Below are 24,039 nucleotides of genomic sequence, written 5' to 3'. Positions count from 1 at the left end.
CCGAACGTCATAACCGTACTTTATTGGATATTGTACAATCTATGATGTTTCTTACCGATTTACCACTATTGTTTTGGGGTCATGCATTAAAGACAACTGCATTCACGTTAAAAAGGGGAACCACCTAAGTCCGTTGAGACGACACAATATGAACTGTGGTTTGGCAAGAAACCTAAGTTGTCGTTTCTTAAAGTTTGGGGTTGCGGTGCTTATGTGAAAAAGTTTCATCCTGATAAGCTCAAACCCAAATCAGAGAAATGTGTCTTCATAGGATACCCAAAGGAGAAAGTTGGGCACACCTTCTATCACAGATCCGAAGGCAAGACATTCGTTGCTAAGAATGGATCCTTTCTAGAGAAGGAGTTTCTCTCGAAAGAAGTGAGTGGGAGGAAAGTAGAACTTGATAAGGTAATTGTACCTTCTCCCTTATTAGAAAGTAGTTCATCACAGAAATCTGTTCCTGTGACTACTACACCAATTAGTGAGGAAGCTAATGATGATGATCATGTAACTTCAGATCAAGTTACTACCGAATCTCGTAGGTAAACCAGAGTAAGATCCGCACCAGAGTGGTATGGCAATCCTGTTCTGGAAGTCATGCTACTAGATCATGATGAACCTACAAACTATGAAGAAGCGATGGTGAGCCCAGATTCCGCAAAATGGCTTGAGGCCATGAGATCTGAGATAAGATCCATGTATGAAAATAAAGTATGGACTTTGATTGACTTGCCCAATGATCAGCGAGACATTGAGATTAAATGGATCTTCAAGAGGAAGACAGACGCTGATAGTGTTACTATCTACAAAGCTAGAATTGTCGCAAAAGGTTTTCGACAAGTTCAAGGTGTTGACTACGATAAGAATTTTTCACTCGTATCTATGCTTAAGTCTGTCTGAATCATGTTAGCAATTGCCACATTTTATGAAATCTGGCAAATGGATGTAAAAACTGCATTCCTTAATGGATTTTTTAAAGAAGAGTTGTATATGATGCAACCAGAAGGTTTTGTCGATCCGAAAGGTGCTAACAAAATGTGCAAGCTCCAACGATCCATCAATGGACTGGTGCAAGCATCTCGGAGTTGGAATATATGTTTTGATAAGTTGATCAAAGCATATAGTTTTAATACAGACTTGCGGTGAAGCCTGTATTTACAAGAAAGTGAGTGGGAGCACTACAGCATTTCTGATAAGTATATGGGAATGACATATTGTTGATCGGAAATAATGTAGAATTTTTCTAGAAAGCATAAAGGAGTGTTTGAAAGGAGTTTTTCAAAGAAAGACCTTGGTGAAGCTGCTTACACATTGAGCATCAAGATCTATAGAGATAGATCAAGACGCTTGATAAGATTTTTCAATGAGTACATACCTTGACAAGATTTTGAAGTAGTTCAAAATGGAACAGTCAAAAAAAGAGTTCTTGCCTGTGTTGCAAGGTGTGAAGTTGAGTAAGACTCAAAACCCGACCATGGCAGAAAATAGAAAAGAATGAACAGTCATTCCCTATGCCTCAGTCATAGGTTCTATAAAGTATGCTATGCTGTGTACTAGACCTATTGTATACCTTGCTCTGAGTTTGGCAAAGGAATACAATTTTGATCTAAAAGTAGATCACTAGAACAGCGGTCAAGAATATCCTTAGTGAGGACTAAGGAGATATTTCTTGATTATGGAGGTGATAAAAGAGCCAGTCGTAAAAAGTTACAACGATGCAAGCTTTTACACCAATCCAGATGACTCTAAGTCTCAATCTGGATACATATTGAAAGTGGGAGCAATTAGCTAGAGTAGCTCTGTGCAGAGCATTGTGGACATAGAATATTTGCAAAATACATATGGCTCTGAATGTGACAGACCCGTTGACTAAACTTCTCTCATGAGCAAAACATGATCATACCTTAGTACTCTTTGGGTGTTAATCACATAGTCATGTGAACTAGATTATTGACTCTAGTAAACCCTTTGGGCGTTGATCACATGACGATGTGAACTATGGGTATTAATCACATACAGATGTGAATATTAGTGTTAAATCACATGGTGATGTGAACTAGATTATTGACTCTAGTGCAAGTGGGAGACTGAAGGAAATATGCCCTAGAGGCAATAATAAAGTTATTATTTATTTCCTTATTTCATGATAAATGTTCATTATTCATGCTAGAATTGTATTAACCGGAAACATAATACATGTGTGAATACATAGACAAACATAGTGTCACTAGTATGCCTCTACTTGACTAGCTCATGAATCAAAGATGGTTAAGTTTCCTAGCCATGGACAAAAGAGTTGTCATTTGATTAACGGGATCACATCATTAGGAGAATGATGTGATTGACTTGACCCATTCCATTAGCTTAGCACTTGATCGTTTAGTATGTTGCTATTGCTTTCTTCATGACTTATATAAAGTTCCTACAACTATGAGATTGTGCAACTCCCGTTTACCGGAGGAACACTTTGTGTGCTACCAAATGTCACAACATAACTGGGTGATTATAAAGGTGCTCTACAGGTGTCTCCAAAGGTACATGTTGAGTTGGCATAATTCGAGATTAGGTTTTGTCACTCCGATTGTCGGAGAGGTATCTCTGGGCCCTCTCGGTAATACTCATCACTTAAACCGTGCAAGCATTGTAACTAATGAGTTAGTTACGAAATGATGTATTACGGAACGAGTAAAGAGACTTGCCGGTAACGATATTGAACTAGGTATTGGATACCGACGATCGAATCTCGGGCAAGTAACATACCGATGACAAAGGGAACAACGTATGTTGTTATGCGGTTTGACCGGTAAAGATCTTCGTAGAATATGTGGGAGCCAATATGAACATCCAGGTTCCTCTATTGGTTATTGACCGGAAACGTGTCTCGGTCATGTCTACATAGTTCTCGAACCTGTAGGGTTCGTACACTTAACGTTACGATGACAGTTTTATTATGAGTTTATGAGTTTTGATGTACCGAAGGAGTTCAGAGTCCCGGATGAGATCGGGGACATGACGAGGAGTCTCGAAATGGTCGAGACGTAAAGATCGATATATTGGACGACTATATTCGGAGTTCGGAAAGGTTCCGAGTGATTCGGGTATTTTTCGGAGTACCGGAGAGTTACGGGAATTCGCCGGGGAGTATATGGGCCTTATTGGGCTATACGGGAATAGAGGAGAGAGGCCGAAAGGAAGGAGGCGCGCAGCCCCCCTCTGGTCCGAATTGGACAAGGGGTGCGGCCCCCTTTTCCTTCCTCCTCTCCCCCTCTTTCTCCCCTTCTCCTACTCCAACAAGGAAGGAGGGAGTCCTACTCCCGGTGGGAGTAGGACTCCCCTTGGCGCGCCCCTCCTAGGCCAGCCGCCCCCTCTCCCTTGCTCCTTTATATACGGGGGCAGCGGGCACCCCATGACACACAAGTTGATCTACGGATCGTTCCTTAACCGTGTGCGGTGCCCCCCTCCACCATATTCCACCTCGGTCATATCGTAGCGGAGTTTAGGCGAAGCCCTACGCCGGTAGAACATCATCATCGTCACCACGCCGTTGTGCTGACGGAACTCATCCCTGACACTTTGCTGGATTGGAGCCCGGGGAACGTCATCGAGCTGAACGTGTGCTGAACACGGAGGTGCCGTACGTTCGGTGCTTGGATCGATCGAATCGTGAAGACGTACGACTACATCAACCGCGTTGTCATAACGCTTCTGCTTATGGTCTACGAGGGTACGTGGACAACACTCTCCCTTCTCGTTGCTATGCCATCACCATGATCTTGCGTGTGCGTAGGAATTTTTTTGAAATTACTACGTTCTCCAACAATCAATCCGCTCTTCGTCCTTTTGTTCTTCGCTTTCCTCCTCATATTTTTCATCCAATGAGCTCATAGTTTCATCAATTTCTCCTTCCATCGCTTCCTGCAAAATATTAGTCTCTTCTTGAACAGCGGAGACTTTCTTAATAAGTGCATTAATATAGGCATTATATTCATAATTCTCATAAGAATATTTAAGGATAGCTAAATTTTCAGATCTATAACAAGCATCATCAAAATCCTCATACTTTTCAAACAAAGATTCAATTTCATAAGTAGCCTTAAAAGCAACAAATTCTTCAATTTGTTCAACATCATAGTAATCATATATACCATTAGCATAAGAAGCTAAGGTTTCATTATCATTAAATTCGCATGAAAAAAGGAAGGTGTGGAGCCTCCATCCTAGAGCAACAAGTAATATCATATCTCAAGCATAGATTCCAGGCAAACCAACGCAACATAATAAATTGATGCTATAATTGTTTCCCTTTTTGTGTCGAGCGATAATCCCTAAAGTATTCACGTTGATCCAACGTGTCTCTCATTATAAAGTTGAATGGGGCTTTCTCAGGATTATCAAAGTAGTACATAATATTTTTCTCATGATGAGAATCGAGGGTTTTAGGAGTTACCCCATCCTCATGAGTAGGAAGTACATCTAATTTTTTTGGTATTTTTTGTTCCATATCCATAAGTAAAGATAAAGAACAATTAAGAACAACAAATAAAAATTACTTAGTGATAAAGCAAACAAGCACACACGAGAATATTCACCCCACGCTATGACTCCCCGGCAACGGCGCCAGAAAAAGGTCTTGATAACCCACAAGTATAGGGGATAGTTATAGCCTCTTGCGATAAGTAAGAGTGTCGAACCCAACGAGGAGCTAAAGGTAGAATAAATATTCCCTCAAGTTCTATCGACCACCGATACAACTCTACGCACGCTTGACGTTCGCTTTACCTAGAACAAGTATGAAACTAGAAGTACTTTGTAGGTCTGAAAGGATAGGTTTGCAAGACAATAAAGAGCATGTAAATAAGAACTAGGGGCTGTTTAGATAAATAAGCAACTAAATTAGTAAAAGTAAAGAGCTTGTTGTCACGAGAAAGTTATTTGTCCCTAGGCAATAGATAACTAGACCGGTAATCACTATTGCAATTTTATTTGAGGGAGAGGCATAAGCTAACATACTTTCTCTACTTGGATCATATGCACTTATGATTGGAACTCTAGCAAGCATCCGCAACTACTAAAGATTCATTAAGGTAAAACCCAACCATAGCATTAAAGTATCAAGTCCTCTTTTATCCCATACGCAAACAACCTACTTACTCGGGTTTGTGTTTCAGTCACTCACGCAACCCACCATAAGCAAATCATAAGCATATTGCAACACCCTACAGCGGGGATCCCTCACGCTTGCGCGACACGGAGAGCATCATAGGACAGCACCAATGATAAAACATACAACTCAAACCAATCATGATCATCAAATAGCCATAGGACAAAACGGATCTACTCAAACATCATAAGATAGCCATACATCATTGGGGAATAATATATAGCGTTGAGCACCATGTTTAAGTAGAGATTACAGCGGGTAAGAGAGAGGTTACACCGCTACATAGAGGGAGGAAGAGTTGGTGGAGATGTTGGTGAAGATGGCGGCGGTGTTGGTGAAGATCGCGGTGATGATGATGGCCCCTGGTAGCGCTCCGGCGCCACCGGTAGCAAGAAGGAGAGGGCCCCCTTCTTCTTCTTCTTCCTTGACCTCCTCCCTAGATGGGAGAAGGGTTTCCCCTCTGGTCCTTGGCTCCCATGGCTTGGGAGGGGCGAGAGCCCCTCCGAGATTGGATCTATCTCTCTGTTTCTGCGTTCCCTGCGTTCCCTGATTCTACCCCTTCACCATTTCTTAAATATCCGGAGATCCGTAACTCCGATTGGGGTGAATCTTTCGCCCAGATCTTTTTCATAAAATTAGCTTTCTTGCACCAAAAGAAGAGCGTCAACCGCCTTACGGGTGGACCACGAGGGTCAAGAGCGCGCGTGGGGGGGGGGGGGGGGGGTAGGGCGCGCCCCCTACCCCGTGACCACCTCGGACACCATCTCGACATGAACTGGCACTGGGCACTGGATCAATATGTTAGTCCCAAAAAATAGTATAAAAAGTTGCCAAAAGTATATAAAAGTTAGAGAATATTGGCATGGAACAATCAAAAATTATAGATACAATGGAGACGTATCAAGGCGTCTCAAGGAAGGCTTGGATAGGGCTGTTTGTAACGATGGGTTTCAGCTATTGTATCCTAATGCTACACTCATGAATGCGGAACATTCAAAATCTGATCATAGACCATTAGTCCTGGATTTGGAAGGGGAGGTAATCATGCAGCGATCTCATGATGGAGTGAAGTGCTTCGAAGCAAGATGGCTAAAAGAAAATGATGTGGTACAAGGGGTGACCGAGGTGTGGGAAAGGACAGACGCCCACGCGTCCCTCGCAGCATGAACTGCAGCATTGCATCAGGATTTACATGCATGGGATCGGGAGGTGTTATGTGCCCCCCAACGACAACTGAAAAAACTCAAGGCAGAGCTGGAATAGTTGCGGTTGGGCCCCCTTACTGACGAGGTGGCGGACCGACAACGAGAATTATTGATCCGAATAGAAGAAACACTTGAGAAGGAGGAGATATATTGTGTTCAGAGAAGTAGAGCAAACTGGTTAAAGCATGGTGACTGAAACACGAACTTTTTCAATAATTTTGCGACAACAAGAAGGAAGAGAAATCGGATTCGGAAATTGCTAGGAGAAGATGGAATCTGGAGAGATGATGTACAGTCGATGGGAAGTCTGATTGCAGATTCTTTCAAGGATTTGTTTACAGCAGAAGTAGCTATTCCGGATGAAGAAGTGTTGAACAAGGTTAGACCGAGAGTCACAGATTACATGAATGAGTCCCTATTGGCTCCCTACACCGCCGAAGAGGTAAAATCTGCGCTTTTCAGTATTGGAGATATAAAAGCTCCTGGTCCGGATGGCTTGCATGCTATTTTTTATAAAAAGTTTTGGCCGCTGGTTGGTGATAATCTGGTCAAAGAGGTACTTGATGTTGTTAATATTGGTGTTATACCAGAAGGATGGAACACTACAACTATAGTACTTATCCCAAAGGTGGAGAATGCATAAAAAATATCGCAGTACAAGCCTATTAGTCTTTGCAATGTGGTATATAAGGTCATCTCTAAAATTTTGGCCGCTAGACTAAAGGTCCTGTTACCAGATATTATTAGTGAAACACAAAGTGCATTTGTGCCTGGTAGGATCATCACAGACAATGTAATTGTTGCTTATGAATGTCTACATAAAATAAAGAAAAGGAAAAAAGGGAAAGCATGGGACTTGCGCCGTCAAACTTGACATGCATAAGGCCTATGACCGTGTTGAGTGGGTGTTCTTACAGGCAATGTTGGCAACACTTGGTTTTTCTCAACAATGGATTCAATTGATCATGGCGTGTGTTACATCAACGAAGTACAAAGTGAGATTTAATTCTAATGAGTCACTCCCATTTAAATCCTCCAGAGGCTTACGGCAGGGGGATCCACTGTCCCCATATTTATTCCTTCTATGTGCAGAAGGTCTTTCATCATTAATTGAACATGAGGAGGCCCATGGCAGATTATTTGGAGTCCAGATGTGTAGAGATTCCCCTAAAATCTCGCATCTTTTGTTTGCTGACGATTCTTTAATCTTGATGAGGGCAGATTCAGCAAACGCTGTGTCCCTGAGGAGGATTCTGGATGACTATTGTGCAGCTTCAGGGCAACTTGTCAGTGTAGCAAAATCCTCAATATTTTTCAGTCCAAACACGCATGTCGAGGTGAAGGCAGAGGTGTGTCAAATTCTGGACATTTTGACCGAGTCTTTGTCGGACAAGTATTTAGGCTTACCCTCAATGATAGGGGTTGATCGCACGGACTGGTTTTTGCGTCTTATAGAGAGAATTCAGAAAATGGTGAATGGATGGAAAGAGAGAACATTATCTTTTGGAGGAAAGAAAGCCTTGATCAAAGCGGTGGCTCAAGCTATCCCTACATATGCGATGAGTGTGTTTAAATTCCCGGAAAAAAATCTGTATGGGAATCACTGATGCAATATCGCAATACTGGTGGGGTGACGATGACAACCACAAACGAATGCATTGGTCGCATGGTGGAAAATGTGTATCCCGAAGGAAAAAGGCGGTATGAGCTTTCGTGACATTTATAGTTTCAACCTGGCGATGCTAGCCAAACAATGCTGGAGATTGATTGAAAATTATGACTCTTTGTGTGCTAGGGTGATGTGTGCAAGATACTACCCCTCAGGGGATATTCTGAATGGTACGGTAAAGAAAGGGTCTTCTTTTGTTTGGCAAAGCATTTATGCGGGGATTCAGACTTTCAAGAAATGATGCATATGGAGAGTTGGAGATGGTATGAAAGTAAACATATGGGATGATTGTTGATACCAAAGAGTCCTTCTCGGAAAATATCACAGTCCGCGGAAATTGTGTCTTGACGCTTGTGAATGAGCTTATAGATCATATCACCGGTAATTGGGATGAATCGTTAATTCGTGAAAACTTTTGGCACATTGATGCGGAGTGTATATTGCAGATCCCATTACCACACCATGAGATAGATGATTTTGTTGCGTGGCAGTTTACGAGGAATGGTGTATTTACTGTACGTTCAGCTTACTATAAAGAATGGGAAGATCAATTTGGAACCAAAGTGGGTACTGACGGAGGACAAACTAGTAATCTGAACCATCCTGTGTGGAAGAAGCTTTGAAGTCTCAAGTTGCCGGGAAAGGTTAAAATCTTCGTATGGAGATGTTTACATAATACAATTCCATTCCTGAGCACTTTGGCGAATCATCACATCCCAACTAGGGACCAGTGCCCCGTGTGCCAAGGTGCAGCGGAAGATTCACGGCACCGTTATTCACATATAGACGGGTAAAGATGATCTGGAGAGCACTGGGTTTGCATGAAATGATAGAGGATGCGACCCTAGTAGATCGTTCGAGCGCAGCGATACTGTAATTCCTTCTATGTGACGGGAAATTTCAGGAACCATATGATGGACAAGTGGATTTTCCTGTAATGTCTGCAGTAACTTGCTGGTACCTGTGGTGGCAAAGAAGAGAGCTGATCCGGGGAGAACATGTGCAGAATCCGTCTCGAACCGCTATGGATGTCCACGCATTGGCCTTAAACTTTGTACGTTCAACAAAACAGCCTACTATGTGTCTACCCGACTGAATGAATGGAAGAGGCCTTTGTCAGATTTCCAAGCTCTAAACGTTGATGCTTCATTTACGGATGCTGGTCGGGGCGCTTGTGGAGCTGTGGTTCGTGACCATTCCGGGGGATTCATCGGTGCATGTACAACAACGATGGAATTTGTTCCGGATGTGGTAGCGGCAGAAGCAGAAGCAATGAGGCAGGGTTTGTTTTTTATCCGGAGTTTAGGGTGCACTAAAATTCATATTCAAATGGATAGCTTGATCGTGGCAGAAGCACTGAACAAGAATGAAGGCTACTTCTTAGTAGCAGCACCAATCCTCAATGAGTGTCGAAGTCTACTGAAAGATTTTGGGAAGGTTTATATCGAATACTGTAATAGGGAGTCTAACACAGTTGCCCATGAGCTAGCTAGTTTTGGAAGGAATAATCCACCGTCTGTTTAGTTGGATACCCCTCCTAGTTTTATTCTTAAGTTCCTGGCGGATGATGTAAGTGTGATTTCATTTAATAAAGCTAGCCATGAAGGCCTTCCCGTAAAAAAAAAGGACTGGTTGGCCCTCTAGTGGTTGGGATCGTGTGGTTTTGAGAGCTGGGGTGGTCGTTCAGGATGATATGGTCGGTCTGATGATAATAATTCCTTTTATCATAGCAATCTTGTAGAGGAGGAGGAGCCCTCGGATGATGATATGGATGACGGACGTATAAAAACCTTAAGAGGGGTTTGATGGCAGAGATGGTTTCGGCACTGCAATGGCTGATGCAAGTTCTGTCAGCTCAACTACTGTCGATGCGTTGCTAGAATGATATTCTGATGTGTGAGGCGCTTCCGCCGGCGGGAGTGATCTCTATCCCCTGAGCTCCCTTTGAAGCAAGCTCCGAAAAGATCCAAGACAAGTACCCAGAACACAACATATAGCTTAGTTAAGGCGGGCTCCCTAGAGGGGTGGCGCCAGGATCAGTGAGAACCCTTTGCTGGAACTGTCTCAGAATTTGCGATCCCGCGACGGTTCATGAACTTCGCGATCTCGCGAGGGCATGTGCATCGATGGCCCTAGCTATGTGTAGTTGAAACTCAGTTTTCGAAGAGCCGTGTGGAGGGTTTGGCTGGTATGTTTAGGTTTTAATTTGGGACGCGGAGGAGTCGGACCCGGCCATCGATGATGCCACGTGGCAAAGCAATGTCCTCGAGGAAGTCAAACTCGATAAAGGAGGATTTAGACTTGGCCATGGAGAAGCTTGAAATTGAGGAAGTCTTTCTTCTGCCCTGACCCCACAAGTAACGAGGTCCACTCGCCATTCACCTTTTTAGGCTGTGAGAAACCATAGGATGAGTCAGACCAGGCCTAGAGGAGTCAATTGTCGAGTAGTTCATCATCAGGGATGTGATGTGATGAAGTAGAATCCTCAAAGGAGACTTGGACCCGGGCAAGGATTCAGACCCTCGTGTCCGATCAGGTGTTGGAGGAAGTTGAAATTTAGGCATCATGAGATAATGCAACCGTTGGAGAACTGCTTTGCAGAATGAACTTAGAAGACAGACAGCCATGTACAGAACCTGAAAAACTGAATTACTGTAGGATACGAACTGAATTTGGTCCAGTTATTCAAAGCATTTACATACAATACGCTAAATCAAACAAAAAAAGGTATTACAATAGTCTAATCAAACAGAAACTTGACTGATTTGGGTTTCCAAGTTCCAAGGTTTCTAGATTATGCTAATCAAGGACAGCAGTATGAAACCAAAAAATTATTTATCAAGGTTTAGTGTGAATATGTGACTAATGTAGACCAATTAGCTTCAGACAACCTTCCATCATCTGTACAACTAAACCAAATACCAACTATTTCTATTCAACTCCTTCTACTTATATCCAATACAATAATCTAGATAGCTCCCAAGTTCTAACTGAAGCAGATTAGCAGCAGTTGCAGAATACAACAATTTCAGGAAACTGTTCTTCAGACAGTTTCATTACAATCCAGCACAATGTGAATAACAGTTCCTCTGGCAAACTAGTAGAAAAATCAATCATATATTCCTCCAAAATAAGTTGAACCACCATATTCAGGTCAGCATTCAAACCGGGTGAGTTGCACCTTGCTCAGTATATCTTGGGGAGGTTTCGATCTGGTCGGGCCCAAATGTCAGCCTATCGTACTGGAGTGCGACCGGATTATAGCTCGGCCCATCGATCGTACGCGATAGTACATTTGTTGACTTTTTTTTAATGCGTGAAATCTTTAAAATTACATGTCATTTAAAAAAAATACATGAACGTTATTGTAAATAAAATGAATGAACACCTCTTAAAATTATAAGACTTATTTTGAAATGTGTGAGCACTTCTTTTTTTCTGCGGGAAAACACTTCTTGAATTACACGGGCATTTAAAACAGATCATAAGCACTTTTTAAAATTACGCAAATGTATTTTTAAATACATGAAAAAAAAATTAGAGTACAGATTTTTTAATTAAATATTTTTTTTAAATACAGCGGATTTTTAATTCCATGGAGATTTTTTCAAATACAAGTCTGCTATCCTATGTGGAACCAGACTGCGCTGTTCAGCTGTGATCTGTTAGAAACCTTGCGACGTTGTGGAAGATTTCTGTTCGATGTCGTCTGGTTTTGCATTCTGGCTTTCTTGCCAACTAATCGCCACTGTACTGCAAACTCTCCTCAGCCCTCGGTCTGCTTGGAATATACTAGTAGTATATCTACAAATGTGTTTCAGAGAAAACAGTTCTCTGTCAAGAAAATAACTTCATTTTCTGTTATACTGAAACTGTGTCGACACCTAAGAGAAATGCAGCTAGCCACGCTGAAGTAGTGGCCATTGTCAATGCATTACGGACTAAAGTCACTGCACCATTGCTCAAACGGTTTCAGAGTTTTAGAACCGTGATGGCAAACCAAATAGGTATCCTACTGTCAGGAGAACAGACCAAGTTTAACTAGCAGGAACAAATGAACTGCTGGGTTTTTCTGAAGCCATATCTCTATGAAAGAAACTGGATTATAATGTTGTCGAGGCGGCGAAACTTCTGAAGAGGTGGACAGGAAGGCGACTTCTAGGGGTATCTCTCTACTCTGCATCGACATCCGCGTACCGCAGCGCCGCATGAGCTGAATTAACAGAAAATTAGTTAAGCAGTTAGACGTCATGTGTCACAGGTACTGCAACAAGTCTAAATAAGAAGATCATAAAGGAAGCTGATATACAAAAGGTCAAAACAATGCAATGTGCTGTGGGACAGAACCTGAATTTTGTCTGTGAAGATCATTGTTACTCGAAACAATTACAGTAGGCTAAAAAACAGAAATCATTATCTTCTCTGTGAAGCTGAACTAGGCAGACTGAACTGATTTGGGTTTTCTAGTATTAAATTGAAGAACTGTTAGTGACTTTGAATATCTGTTAGTGACTTTGAATCAGGAACTTTTAGTGATGTCTATGATCCGACAGCAGTTCAGACTATTTCCAGGTCTTAACTCCTGACTGAAACAGATTAGCAAAAGTTTCAGACTACACCGGTTTCAGTAAACTATTTTTCAGACTGCAAACTATCCGGACAAGTTGAAGACTACTGCAAATACTATGAAGAGTTTCAGTAAACCATTTTTCAGACTGCTGTAATTTCAGACTTTAAAGAACTGCAAAATATCCGGACAAGTTTCCTGCTAAAGGAGAAGAGTAGGAAGTTGAGGATATGGAGGGGCTCTCACCAGGCGTCCCGACGATGACGACGATGATGTGGAGGGGCTGGAGGCTGCGGGGCAGGTCGACGACGAGTGGGAAAATGCGGCCATCACGGGTGGGGAGGCACATGACGAGGTCGGGGGCGTCCACGATTGCGATGTCGTTGTCGGCGAGCCACCTGACCAGCTCGCTCCTCAGGCGGAACACGGACCTCCCACTGAACATGAACGAGCCTTCGCTGATGACGGCCCTGTCGGCGTCCAGCCACAGGTACACGATCATCCGCGACGGCGATATGACGGCGGGGAGGTGAAGCTGCAGTTGAGTCGCAAAGAACCAAGAATCAGATCAAAGAGCTCGATAATGCGATCAAGAATTGGAGAAATCAAAGAAACAGAGCCAAGAATCAAGCAAATCTTCGCGGTCAAATTCGGGAAGAATCAAGAAGCGGGCACGGGACTCACCCAAGCCGGAGGTGGAAGGAGAGGCGTGATCTCCCTGGCGGGGATGTCCTCCACCACCCAGTGCATCATCGTGCTGAGGCTGCCGATGTCGTTGATGTCGACGTCTTCGACACTGGCGCCGTTGTTCCAGGGGCGGTACCTCCCGTTGGCGCGGAGGCAGCCGCCGTAGAAGTTGCAGAGGAAGACTTCGTCTCCGGACGCCGTCAGGACGGCCAGCCAGAAGATCCCCTGCGCGTCCGCCTCCGGAGGACGTGGATTTTTAGAGCATATGCATCCAGGCCCTGCTATCCTAGCTCTCCAATATCGCTTTAAGATCCGTGCGATACAACTAAGTTTCTATACAAAATTTTCTCTTTTTTGCTTCTCCCACATAGAACATATCTTGAAGTTGGAACCTATGCAGGATGGCAAAGCTTTCTAACTAGAATCTAGGATAAATCTTTCAGATTTTTTTGTCCGACGTAAATACTAAAAATATGATTTTTTAATCAAAAAAAACGTATTTTGTATATTTATGTTTGACAAAAAAATCTGTACGATTTATCCTAGATTCTACTCAGAAAGCTTTGTCACGCCGCATAGGTTTGAACTTCAAGATATGTTCTATGTGGGAGAAACAAAAAAGAGAAATGTACTTGCACGGATCTTAAAGCAAAAAATGGATGGCTAGATAGAGAGGGCCTGGATGCATATGCTCTAAAATATATTTTCGCTCGACGCGGCGCCCGCGGTGGCCCTGAGGCGCCGGCTCGTCCGTGGCGGCGAGGTAGCGACCGTAGGCGGCGCTGTGGAGGAGTAGGTACTGCACCTGCGCCTGGGGTGGATGGTACAAGTGCACCGCCCAAGCCGCCTTCATCGACGCCCGGCGGCGGTGGAGGGAGACGCCATGCCCGTCCTCGTCGGCGTGCAGGTACGTGCCGAGCTCGCTGCTGCGCAGCCGCATGTGGTGGCCGTGATGGAACTGCTCCATCGGTCGCGTGCGCTCGACCGCTGCAGGGAAGAGGAGGTTCTTGGTTTCTTGGCGCTCCGGCGATGGGGAGAAGAGGAGGAGCGAAGGCTGTTGGTTGGGACGGTTACGCTCGGGCGCCAAGGCGGAGTATTTCAAGGTGCCGGGTTCAGCTTTCGGCACTAGGTGGGCTTGCGGGCCAGGGCCTAATCGTTGGGCTACGGAATTCCGGCCAGCGGCATACAGCACGGCTAATCGTTGTTTTCTCATTCTCCCTCCAAAAAAAAAAAGTTGTTTTCTCATTTTCAAAACGAGAAGTTCCCGTACGATTCGCTATTTCCCGCGGGAGTAGATAACTAAGGTAGGTAACCAACTGGCCTACAATTAGCTTGTGTTTACAAGTAGGTCAGCAATCTTTTGTACATGTCTATAACACGGGGTGAAAAATAAACCTTTTTCTTTCTTTTCCTTTTTTACACTATTTTTTCTTACCATTTTGGCATTTGTTTTCTTATTCTTTTCTAGTCCGATGACTTATCTACACTTGTACATCTTATGAGATAACTTTACTAGCCAACCACCTCATGTACGTTCCGTCTTCTTGAACAAATGAAAGTAAATAGGCTATTTAACATGTCTCCTCTTCTAGGTTTGCACAAAAGTTACTGCAATGTCCGATCTTTTCCGCACTTAAGTAGATTATTTTTACCAACTAGTCTCAAGTTGATGACAATGAGGTAATTTTGGCGAGATGGAGGGGGTGATGAAATCGCTTTTGTGTGTGTATATAGCATGATAACTCACACATCACAGACCTGATAATTTATGTACCTCCTGGTAACTTTGGCGATTGGGAGGGGGAGTTGATGAAATATCCACCTCGTAAGCTTATTGGAATAGCATGGTAACTCACACATCATAGATCTGATAACTTATTGTACCCCTGTATGAAAGAAGTTCATTTTACTGCCATGAATAAAGTGGGATCTATTTTTGGCTTCTTTTACCCCCCCCCCCAAACAAACCCAAACCGGTCAAAACACCCCCTGGCTGGTTTTTCTCCTCCCTCTGCTGATGTGGCACTAGTAAAATGGACTTTTTTCCCCGGTATTGGCGGGACGAGGGGTTAACGAGATATCCCCCGGTAATTTTTATGGAAATAGCATGGTAACTCACACATTGCAAACCTGATAAGTATTGTGACACGGTCCTGATAACTTTTGTCTAGGGGAGTGATGAAATATACCCACGGTAACTTTTATGTTAATAACACGGTAACTCACACATTGCAGACCTGATAACTTATGTACCCCCGGTCTTAGTAACTTTGGTGACCGGGAGCGGGGGGTGATGAAATATCCCCCGTTAACTTTTGTGCGAATAACATGGTAACTCAAATTTCATAGACCTGATAACTTATGTACCCCGGTCGTAAAAACTTTGTCGGCGAGGGTGGGGGTGGGGGAGTTGTTGAAACATATCACGGTAACTTCTGTGCAAATAACATGATAACTCAAACATGGCAGACCTGATAACTTATGTACCCCGGTCCTGATAAACCTGGTCGGCGAGGGTGGGGGTGGAGCAAGTCGCTGAAACATGCCACGGTAACTTCTGTGCAAATAACATGATAACTCATACATGGTAGACCTGATAACTTTGTCGGAGGGGTCGGGGTGGGGGTGTCATTGAAACGTAAGACGATAACTTCTATGCAAATAACATGATAACTCACACATCGTAAACATGATAAATTATGTACCAGTCCTGGTAACTTTGTCGGAGGGGTCGGAGTGGGGGAGTCGTTGAAACATAACACGATAACTTCTATGCAAATAATATGATAACTCACACATCATAGACATTAAATTATGTACCCAGTCCTGGTAACTTTGTCGGTGGGTTGGGGTTGGGGGGGGGAGTCATTGAAACATACCACGGCAACTTCTATGCAAATAACATGATAAGTCACACATCGTAGAAATGATAAATTATGTACCCAATCTTGATAACTTTATCAACGGGGGTAGGGTGGGAGGAGTTGTTGAATCATACAATGATAACTCTTATGCAAATAACATGATAACTCACACATCGCGGACTTGATAATTTATGTACCCGACCCTGGTAAATGTGGCGACTGTGGCGAGGGGTGGGGAGGGGGGGCAACCTCGGTAATTTATATGTAAATAGCTTGTTAATAGACACATACTAAGCTGATAACTCACATACAAACGCCATTATAATTTTTGACCTGAATTTTTTTGTTGAAAGATGTACACCCGGTAATTTCTATGTGAAAAGCATGATAATGTATACATCACAGATTTGATAACTAATATCTTACGTTTTAAACACCATGGTATCTTTCATCTAGGGGAAAAAAAGTTTTTTTAAACATTTTCATCGGTAATTTATGTGTTAAATTACCATACTTCCTCATGCCTTAACCTTCTTGTACTGTAGTTATCAGCCTTATCATGGTATAATTATCATGTTGCTCATGCCATAGTTATCACACTGGTCATGCCAAAGTTACCAAGCCAACTTTATTTTTTTCTGATATGGCAGAAATAAGAAAGGTTCAAATAATATTGTTTATCCACAATAGACAACAACAAAAGGTGGCTTAGTTGGTTATTAGGCTCAATAGGTATCGCATAGACCTAGGTTTGAATCCTCTTTCAAGCACTTTTATTTTATTATCATATTATGCGGTGAAAAACCAGAAAAAACCACTAGCGATTTACCACGGTTTTTGAGAGAAGGAAAAAAATTAGTGAAAAGCGAGCGTGGGAAGTCAGCGATCACGTAGGAACTAGTCGTGCGGATCTGTCGCTAACGACCAGTCGACTGGTCGTTAGCACAGTCCTTTTCAAAAAGAAAAATCGTTGTTTTCACTCTTTGCCAGCTTATATATAAGCTAAAAAAACCCTAAAAAGCTAAAAAAAATCATGAACCATTTTCTTCGTCCAGGTGCCGCGCACAATGCGAGTTAAGAAATTCCCTCTCCCTAGGGTTCCAGTTCCTCTCGGCGACGACCAGCGCCACCGTAGGGATCTCATCCCCTCACTCCGGTTTTCCCCTTGCAGATCACGCTCAAACTGCCCGGTCTTGTCTGGTTTCTGGTATGAGGTGGAGTGCTTAGGGGTCTGGTAGATTAAATCTTTCGGGCTAGGGAACATCATGGATGGAAAGGCTTCGAGCTCGGATGAGATGCGAGCGATGTTGAGGCCATGATGCAGAGGTTGGATTTGACGGAATACGATCTTGATGATGTCATCTTCAAATAAAAAGAAGCACTGCCAGCGGAAGTGTCTCGTTGGATGGCCATAGCTAACATTTACATGGAGAAACCCTACAGTCAATTCTAGTTCTTCAAGATCATGTGAGTCACATGAGTTCTTGCTTAAGAGGTGCAAATAAGGCCTTTCCATAACAATCTGTATACCATGCAATTCTCCTTAGGTCATTGGGAAAGGGAAAAAGCTTCAATCCACACATAATACTCGACCGCCTAGGCCATGCCTTGAGTGGTTAAGCATTGCCTAGGCACTAAGCAATAGCCAACCGCCTCGCCTATGCCTATCTTTTTTCCAACCTTAATGTTCCGCTAGATCAAACTCAGTTGCCGACGGCGATTGGACATGTGCTATGGTAGTTGTCAGCGCCGTCAAGACATGTGTCATGTTACCCCACTCGGGTAGCTTGGATGGGAACTACCCGAACAACTTCGACTCCCACATCGCCAACATCCAACCCATAAATCAAACAATCAAAATCAGGAATGCAAACACCAGGAAACAACAGAGATATCGAAGAGAAAGACTCAAACGGCAGCGGGAAGAGGTCTGTCTCAGCTCGCATGGAACTCTCAGCAGTTCGGACCACCTCTGAGCAAACTATTTGGCACATGTGTGATGGCCCTATAGGCTGCTCTGGATTAGGGCAGCCAACAGTGGAGGGGGCATGCGCCATGGTGACCGATTGCAGTAGAACATAATCTAACCGGCGGTGGTGGGGTAAAAATGTCGTATCGAGAAGAAGAGGCGAATACAAATATGCACTTAGTCACTGAACTACGAAATAAATCAGGGCGTCCTTTGCATAATTTTCAATGTGAACTGAGCATGCTCAATCTTATGCCTCCAGGCCACATAGTACGGGATCAGGGGATCATACCACAGACCAATCACCATATATGCACTTCGTATTGTAAACCTCCTAACAATGACTCTGATGTGATTGATGTTTAATGGCTCCCAAGTTCCCACTCATACAAAAATAAGGCAGAATTACATAGAAGCGGACAGTTTACCAGCTATACATCGACGCCTCGACGGTCAATAAAATCAGTACTAGGATAGGTATTGATTTTCGCACGACCATTTGGATGCAGTTGATTGGATCATGTTATGGTAATACCGTTAGTGGATTTTTATTTTTTTTAAAGGCGATCTCTTTTCAAATTACAACAACATTTTCTTGAAAAGCACAAACACTTTTCTAAAGCTCCGCAAACACTTTTCTAAAGCTTCGCAAATTACACTTATTAAAATTGTAAAATGGCTGGAGCCTTTTTAAATTAGAGGATTATTTGACATGCGTGAACAATTTAAAGTGACTCAGTATTTTTTACGAATACATGAACATAATTCCAAAAGTGAACTAACAATTCTTAAAATTACATGAATATTTACCTCGCAAAAAAATAATATACTAATATTTTTTTTTGAAATGTGTGGACAATTTATTGACTTACATGGACATTTAAAGACACATAAACACTATATCAACAAATGTTTTTGTTGCACATAACCAACAAACAGGATATCAACTATATTTTCTGTTGTACGATTGAAACTGTAAACTCAAGTGGCCCAACTCGCTGCAAGAACCACCACATCAGTATTCAGTGCTGTCAACGAACAAGGGAGCAACCATTACAGAGCCTCATTGTTCAAACAGTTTCTGAATTTGAGAACCGTAATGCCAACACCAACATGTTCTGTCAGGGGAACAGAACCGACCAAGTTTAGCTAGCACAAACACTACAACTGCTAGGTTTTCCTGAACCCATGCCTTACAAGTTAGAACTGAGGCGGCGATACTCTGAAGAGGTGGACAGGAAGGCGGCTTCTACGGGTCTCTCTCTACCATGCATCGACATCCGCGTACCGCAGTGCCGCGTGGCCTGGATTGGCAGAAAAATAGTTAAGCAGTTAGGCATCATGTCTCACGGGTACTGCAACAAGTTCAAATAAGAAAATCTCAACACAATGTAATGTGCTCTGCCATACAACCTGAATTTTGTCCACACGTTAAACGATACAAATCACACTAGCTAGGCTAAGAAATACCCCCTCCGTCCCAGAATATAAGAACGTTTTTCAATCTATGTTAACTTGAAAAACGATCTTATATTGTGGGACAGAGGGGGTAGACATCATTGTCTTCTCTGTGAAGTTGAAACTAGCAGACTGAACTGATTTGGGTTTTCAAGTTCCAAAGTCTTCCACTAGCACAGTAGCATCTAATTGCAAAACTAAATCATCTGAATCAAAGCACAGTAGCATCAAAAACCAACTGTTTCCAGGTTCAGTACTTACGAAAAATGACTTGGGTTCAGACTGAACTGATACTGATTTGGGCTTTCCACTAGCATCGGTCCATAAATCCAACAGACATAATGCCGTCCCTGTTGACCCACCTACTGATTCGATTCAACAACTTTTACTGATTTCTATAACCCTACTACAGCAGTTCAGACTATGTCCAAGTCATATATAGGTCCTAACTGAAACAGATTATCCAAAGTTTCAGACGACACCAGTTTCAGTAAACTGTTTTTCAGACTATTGCAAATATCCGGAAAAGTTCCAGAGAGTGCCAGACGAGTTTCTTGCCAAAGGAAAAGAGTAGGAAGTTGAGGGCCTCTCACCAGCCGTCCCCGCGACGTCGACGACGACGATGAGGGCCTCCTGGTTGCGGGGCAGGTCGACGACGAGTGGGAAAAAACGGCCATAACGTGTGGGGAGGCACATGGCGAGCTGAGAGACGTCCACCAGCCGCCGCCGGGCCAGCTCGTGCCTCAGCCGGAACACGGACCTCCCCATGAAGCAGAACACGTCATGGTTGACGAGGGCCCCCTCGACGTTCGGCCACACGTACGTGATTTCCCGCAACAGCAACTCGTCGTGCAGCTGAGTCGCAAAGAACCATCGATCAGGAGATCAAATACGAATCTGAGCCAAGAATTTCTCCCAACAGAATGAAATTAACACGATTTGCAATCTTTGCGGTCAAATTCCGATGCATCCAAGAACCCAATTCGCGCAAATTCGGGAAGAATCAAGAAGCGGGCATGGCGGACTCACCCCAATCGGACGTGGAAGTGGAAGGCGAGGCATGCTCCGCGTGGCGGGGATGGGCTCCACAACCCAGCGCGTCGTCGGGCTGGGGTTGTCGGGGTCGTCGACGCTGACGCTGACGCCGGTGTTCCAGTTGGCGCGGAGGCAGCCGCCGTGGAAGTGGTCGAGGTAGACTTCGTCTCCGGATTCCGTCCGGATGGCCCGCCAAGGGATTAGATCCACCTCCGGATGGTCGCAGCCCCGCTGCTCGACGCGGTGCCTGTGGTGGCCCTGCGGCGCCTGCACGTTCGTGGCGGCGAGGTACTGGCCGTAGGCGGCGCTGTGGAGGAGTAGGTACGGCAGACACGCCTCGGGGCTCGGGGTGCTGGTACACGTGCACCACCCAAGCCGCGTTCATCGACGCCCAGCAGGTACGTGCCGTGCACGCGGCTCCGCACCCGCACGTAGTGGCCGTCCTGGAGATGCTCCATCGGTCGTGGTGATGCACATCCTGCCATTGAGACGTGGTGATGATGGCCTAACGATTTATGTTCGACGGATTACAGCAGTGGCTACTTGTCCTATTGACATTGTGGTGCCAAGTTTGATATGATGGTTGGTGATCATGTTTCATCATTTAGTGTTCTTGGTTTTCTTCCCCATGGGCTCGATGACAAAGAAGCCTTTTGATGACCTACCTTGCAAAGAGAGGTTCCCGGCATCTAGGTTTTCACCTTTTTTGGGTGGATGGCCAATGCAAACCCTTCGAAACATTCAAAGTCAATCAAACATGCAAATGTTTGATCTTTTACTCTATCAAACCCATAGAGTAATGTGAAGGCACAAATTGAGAGAAGGGACTAACAGATCATGTCATCTTAGAATGCTTACATGTGTGTTCATGTATTTCCAGTTAAGTATATAAAAAAGTATAATAAAGTGGATCGGATCGTTCTCCCTAAACTCCACGACGCCAAAGATTTCATTTGCCACACGCTCGAAGAGTTTCCCCCCAAGTCAGCTTCCTTTGACGATTATTTTGTGTTGTCTGCGATATAGGCTAATAATTAAACCAATATTCTACCAAATAAATCAGGATAAAAGGATCATGCATCCTTTTGTATTCAAAACAAGAATTATTACTAGACATCTCCATATAGTCCAACAGACAACAACAACATCAACATCAACAACCACTGACATTTTCTTATCTTTGCCAAAAATAGGAAAACAAGATCTTAATAGATATTGGACACTAGTCAACACAAATTTGAAACCTAAAGAAAATTACAAAACACCCCATATCTGTTTGGTCACCGAACCCTCAAAGAGAAGATGTTTGATACTTTCATCTTTCCACAAAAAGTACAGTGTTTACCGCCAGTCCACTACACTGGAACATATGAGAGCACTGGAACAAAATTATCTTTGACAATTACATTAGAGAGATGGATGATGAATCTATGTCTCTTTGTCTTCAAGGAGAGTTTCTCCATGGTCATGAAGGAGGTCAAGTCTAGTCTTCGGGGGCAAATGCAGACTTGGTTAGATCATTTATAATTTGTCCCTCTCCCTTTGTAAATATCCACATGTACATTACTATAAAGAAAATGAAATAGTAGGACCATGCTCTAAGGAATCACTCTTTTGGCAGCGATTCCCCCCCCCCCCCCCCCCCCCCAAGTGCAAGGGTTAGAGAACCAATGTATCCTTAGAGGCAACACCCCTAGGACCAATCAACAACACTACAACATAGAACAAGAACTTCACTTGTGTTCCCAACAACTCTAGTGAAAATCTCACTATCTTTCCTATTTGCAACAAGTTACGAGCATATAATTTGGTAGAATGTTTTTCTTTTGTATTTTAGGAATAAATTATTGTAGAAAATAAAATTGCATGTAAATGTAAAGTGATACTTGTTTTCATGAGGAAATTGGATGTTCCTAGGTTCACTAGTAGCATCACTCCAAGTAATTTGACAACAGTACATAAATATAAGCATATATATGTGCAACAAATGATCATATTATCAAGTAGAAACCTATAGTATGGTTACAGCTGATGTACTTAGTAAAAATCAAGTGGCCCTCGCAAGCTTTGCTCCAACCATGTAGCTTACTGTATGATGGGAGGAATGCCACATTGCAGTCCTGTAGCTCTACTCGCTAGTGTTCCATGTCCTACAAAGTTACTATTGACTACTGAATAGAGAAGGCGCGCGAAGGGGGGTATTTTTTAATTCTTTGGACCATGTTCTCTTATGGGGGTCGCAATAAATCATGTTTATCCCACCGTAGGCCTTTATGGTAGTAGGATCCACGTATGTGTGTAGTTTGCTCCGTAGTACTATATAATCATTTCATCGTTTCACAATCATTTTTATTTATGTATTTTTGTCTAAACTGAAAGCTTCCACGTGGCGGAGCAGGGGGCATTGCTCGACAACTACCTCTCCGTCCGCGACATCCGCCGCAACCGCTAGCGGTTCCGTCTCCATGAGGAGGAATCGGAGGCCGCCTACAAGAGATGGACGAGGCGGCGGATCAGGTGTTCAGCAAGAGCAACGATGAGGAGGACATCGCCAGCTCCGCCGAAGCCTTGCCCGCCACCATGACCATGAAGTCGGCACATCCGCGGGCGCCACCAGCAGCGATGAAGAGCAGTGCATGGTAGACGACCGCCGCTCGTGTCCCAAGAAGGCCACTGGTCCTCCCCTCCCGTTGAAGCCAAGCTTGGTGGACTGAACATCGTCAGCCAATTAGCCGATTGGCGGTGACGTGGAGGTGGACAACTTCACTTCCCAGGGCTCACAGGTGCGGAGGCGGAGGCGGAGGCTACAGAGGCGGAGCTGGAGAGCATCGAGGCGGAACTGGAGAAGACGAAGGCAAGAGCTGGAGTTTCAGTTCTCGGGGCTCTTGGCCGGACATGGGGAATGAACGTCGGCGATCATTTAGATTTGGTTTTTAGTAGATTTTAGTTAAAGATTGTCCAACATATAATATATTACATTCGGTTTATAAAAATCTGTTGTGTTTGCATGAATTTCGTCCGTTTAGTACAAATAATGGTTGAAATGTATGAGCGTAGCGTTGGATGCCCGCCTTCTGTATTTGTAACTGCGGATAGATACGGAAGCAAATTTGCAGGTCAACATTGGAGATGTCGTAACATCAATCTTGAGGATCCATGTGGGTTTAAATCATTTGATTTACCTTTAGTACGCGATTACCTGATCCATTTTGACTGGGCGCCTGAATCCGGCTACAACTCGTTGGGAGCACAGCAGCAGCCTGCAGCATGTCCATCGGTTGCGTACTGTCGTGCACCGCCACACCACGCAATGCGTTAGGGTAGTCCCTATTTGGCGCTGCAGGCGCCGGTTTGCGAAGTTAGATGATGGCAAAGGGTGTGCGTATCCAGGAATCGAACCAGCAATGTTTCTGTTGCTAGATCC

General features: G+C 43.8%; 1 protein-coding gene across 1 annotated transcript; it reads right to left on the bottom strand.

Annotated features, from left to right (window-relative positions):
• Positions 1 to 11,917: 11,917 nt before the first annotated feature.
• LOC123157544 (uncharacterized) lies at positions 11,918 to 14,256 on the bottom strand. The gene is made up of 4 exons (XM_044575829.1): positions 14,005 to 14,256; positions 13,287 to 13,592; positions 12,849 to 13,137; positions 11,918 to 12,248 (listed from the first exon to the last, which is right to left on the bottom strand). Exons 1-4 carry the CDS (start codon positions 14,254 to 14,256, stop codon positions 12,208 to 12,210), a joined length of 888 nt encoding a protein of 295 aa, XP_044431764.1. The 3' UTR covers positions 11,918 to 12,207.
• Positions 14,257 to 24,039: the final 9,783 nt, after the last annotated feature.

Source organism: Triticum aestivum, chromosome 7B (genome assembly GCF_018294505.1).
Source record: "Triticum aestivum cultivar Chinese Spring chromosome 7B, IWGSC CS RefSeq v2.1, whole genome shotgun sequence".
NCBI classification, from domain to species: domain Eukaryota; kingdom Viridiplantae; phylum Streptophyta; class Magnoliopsida; order Poales; family Poaceae; genus Triticum; species Triticum aestivum.
Note: the sequence above shows the minus strand (reverse complement) of the source record. Positions and strands in the feature narration are given on the sequence as shown.

Coding starts and splice junctions, on each gene's coding strand:
- LOC123157544 (XM_044575829.1), bottom strand. CDS start 14,256: ATGGAGCAGTTCCATCACGGCCACCACATGCGGCTGCGCAGCAGCGAG. Junction 13,138..13,286: donor TCCTTCCACCTCCGGCTTGG/GTGAGTCCCGTG, acceptor ACTCAACTGCAG/CTTCACCTCCCCGCCGTCAT. Junction 12,249..12,848: donor CGTCATCGTCGGGACGCCTG/GTGAGAGCCCCT, acceptor CTGTTAATTCAG/CTCATGCGGCGCTGCGGTAC.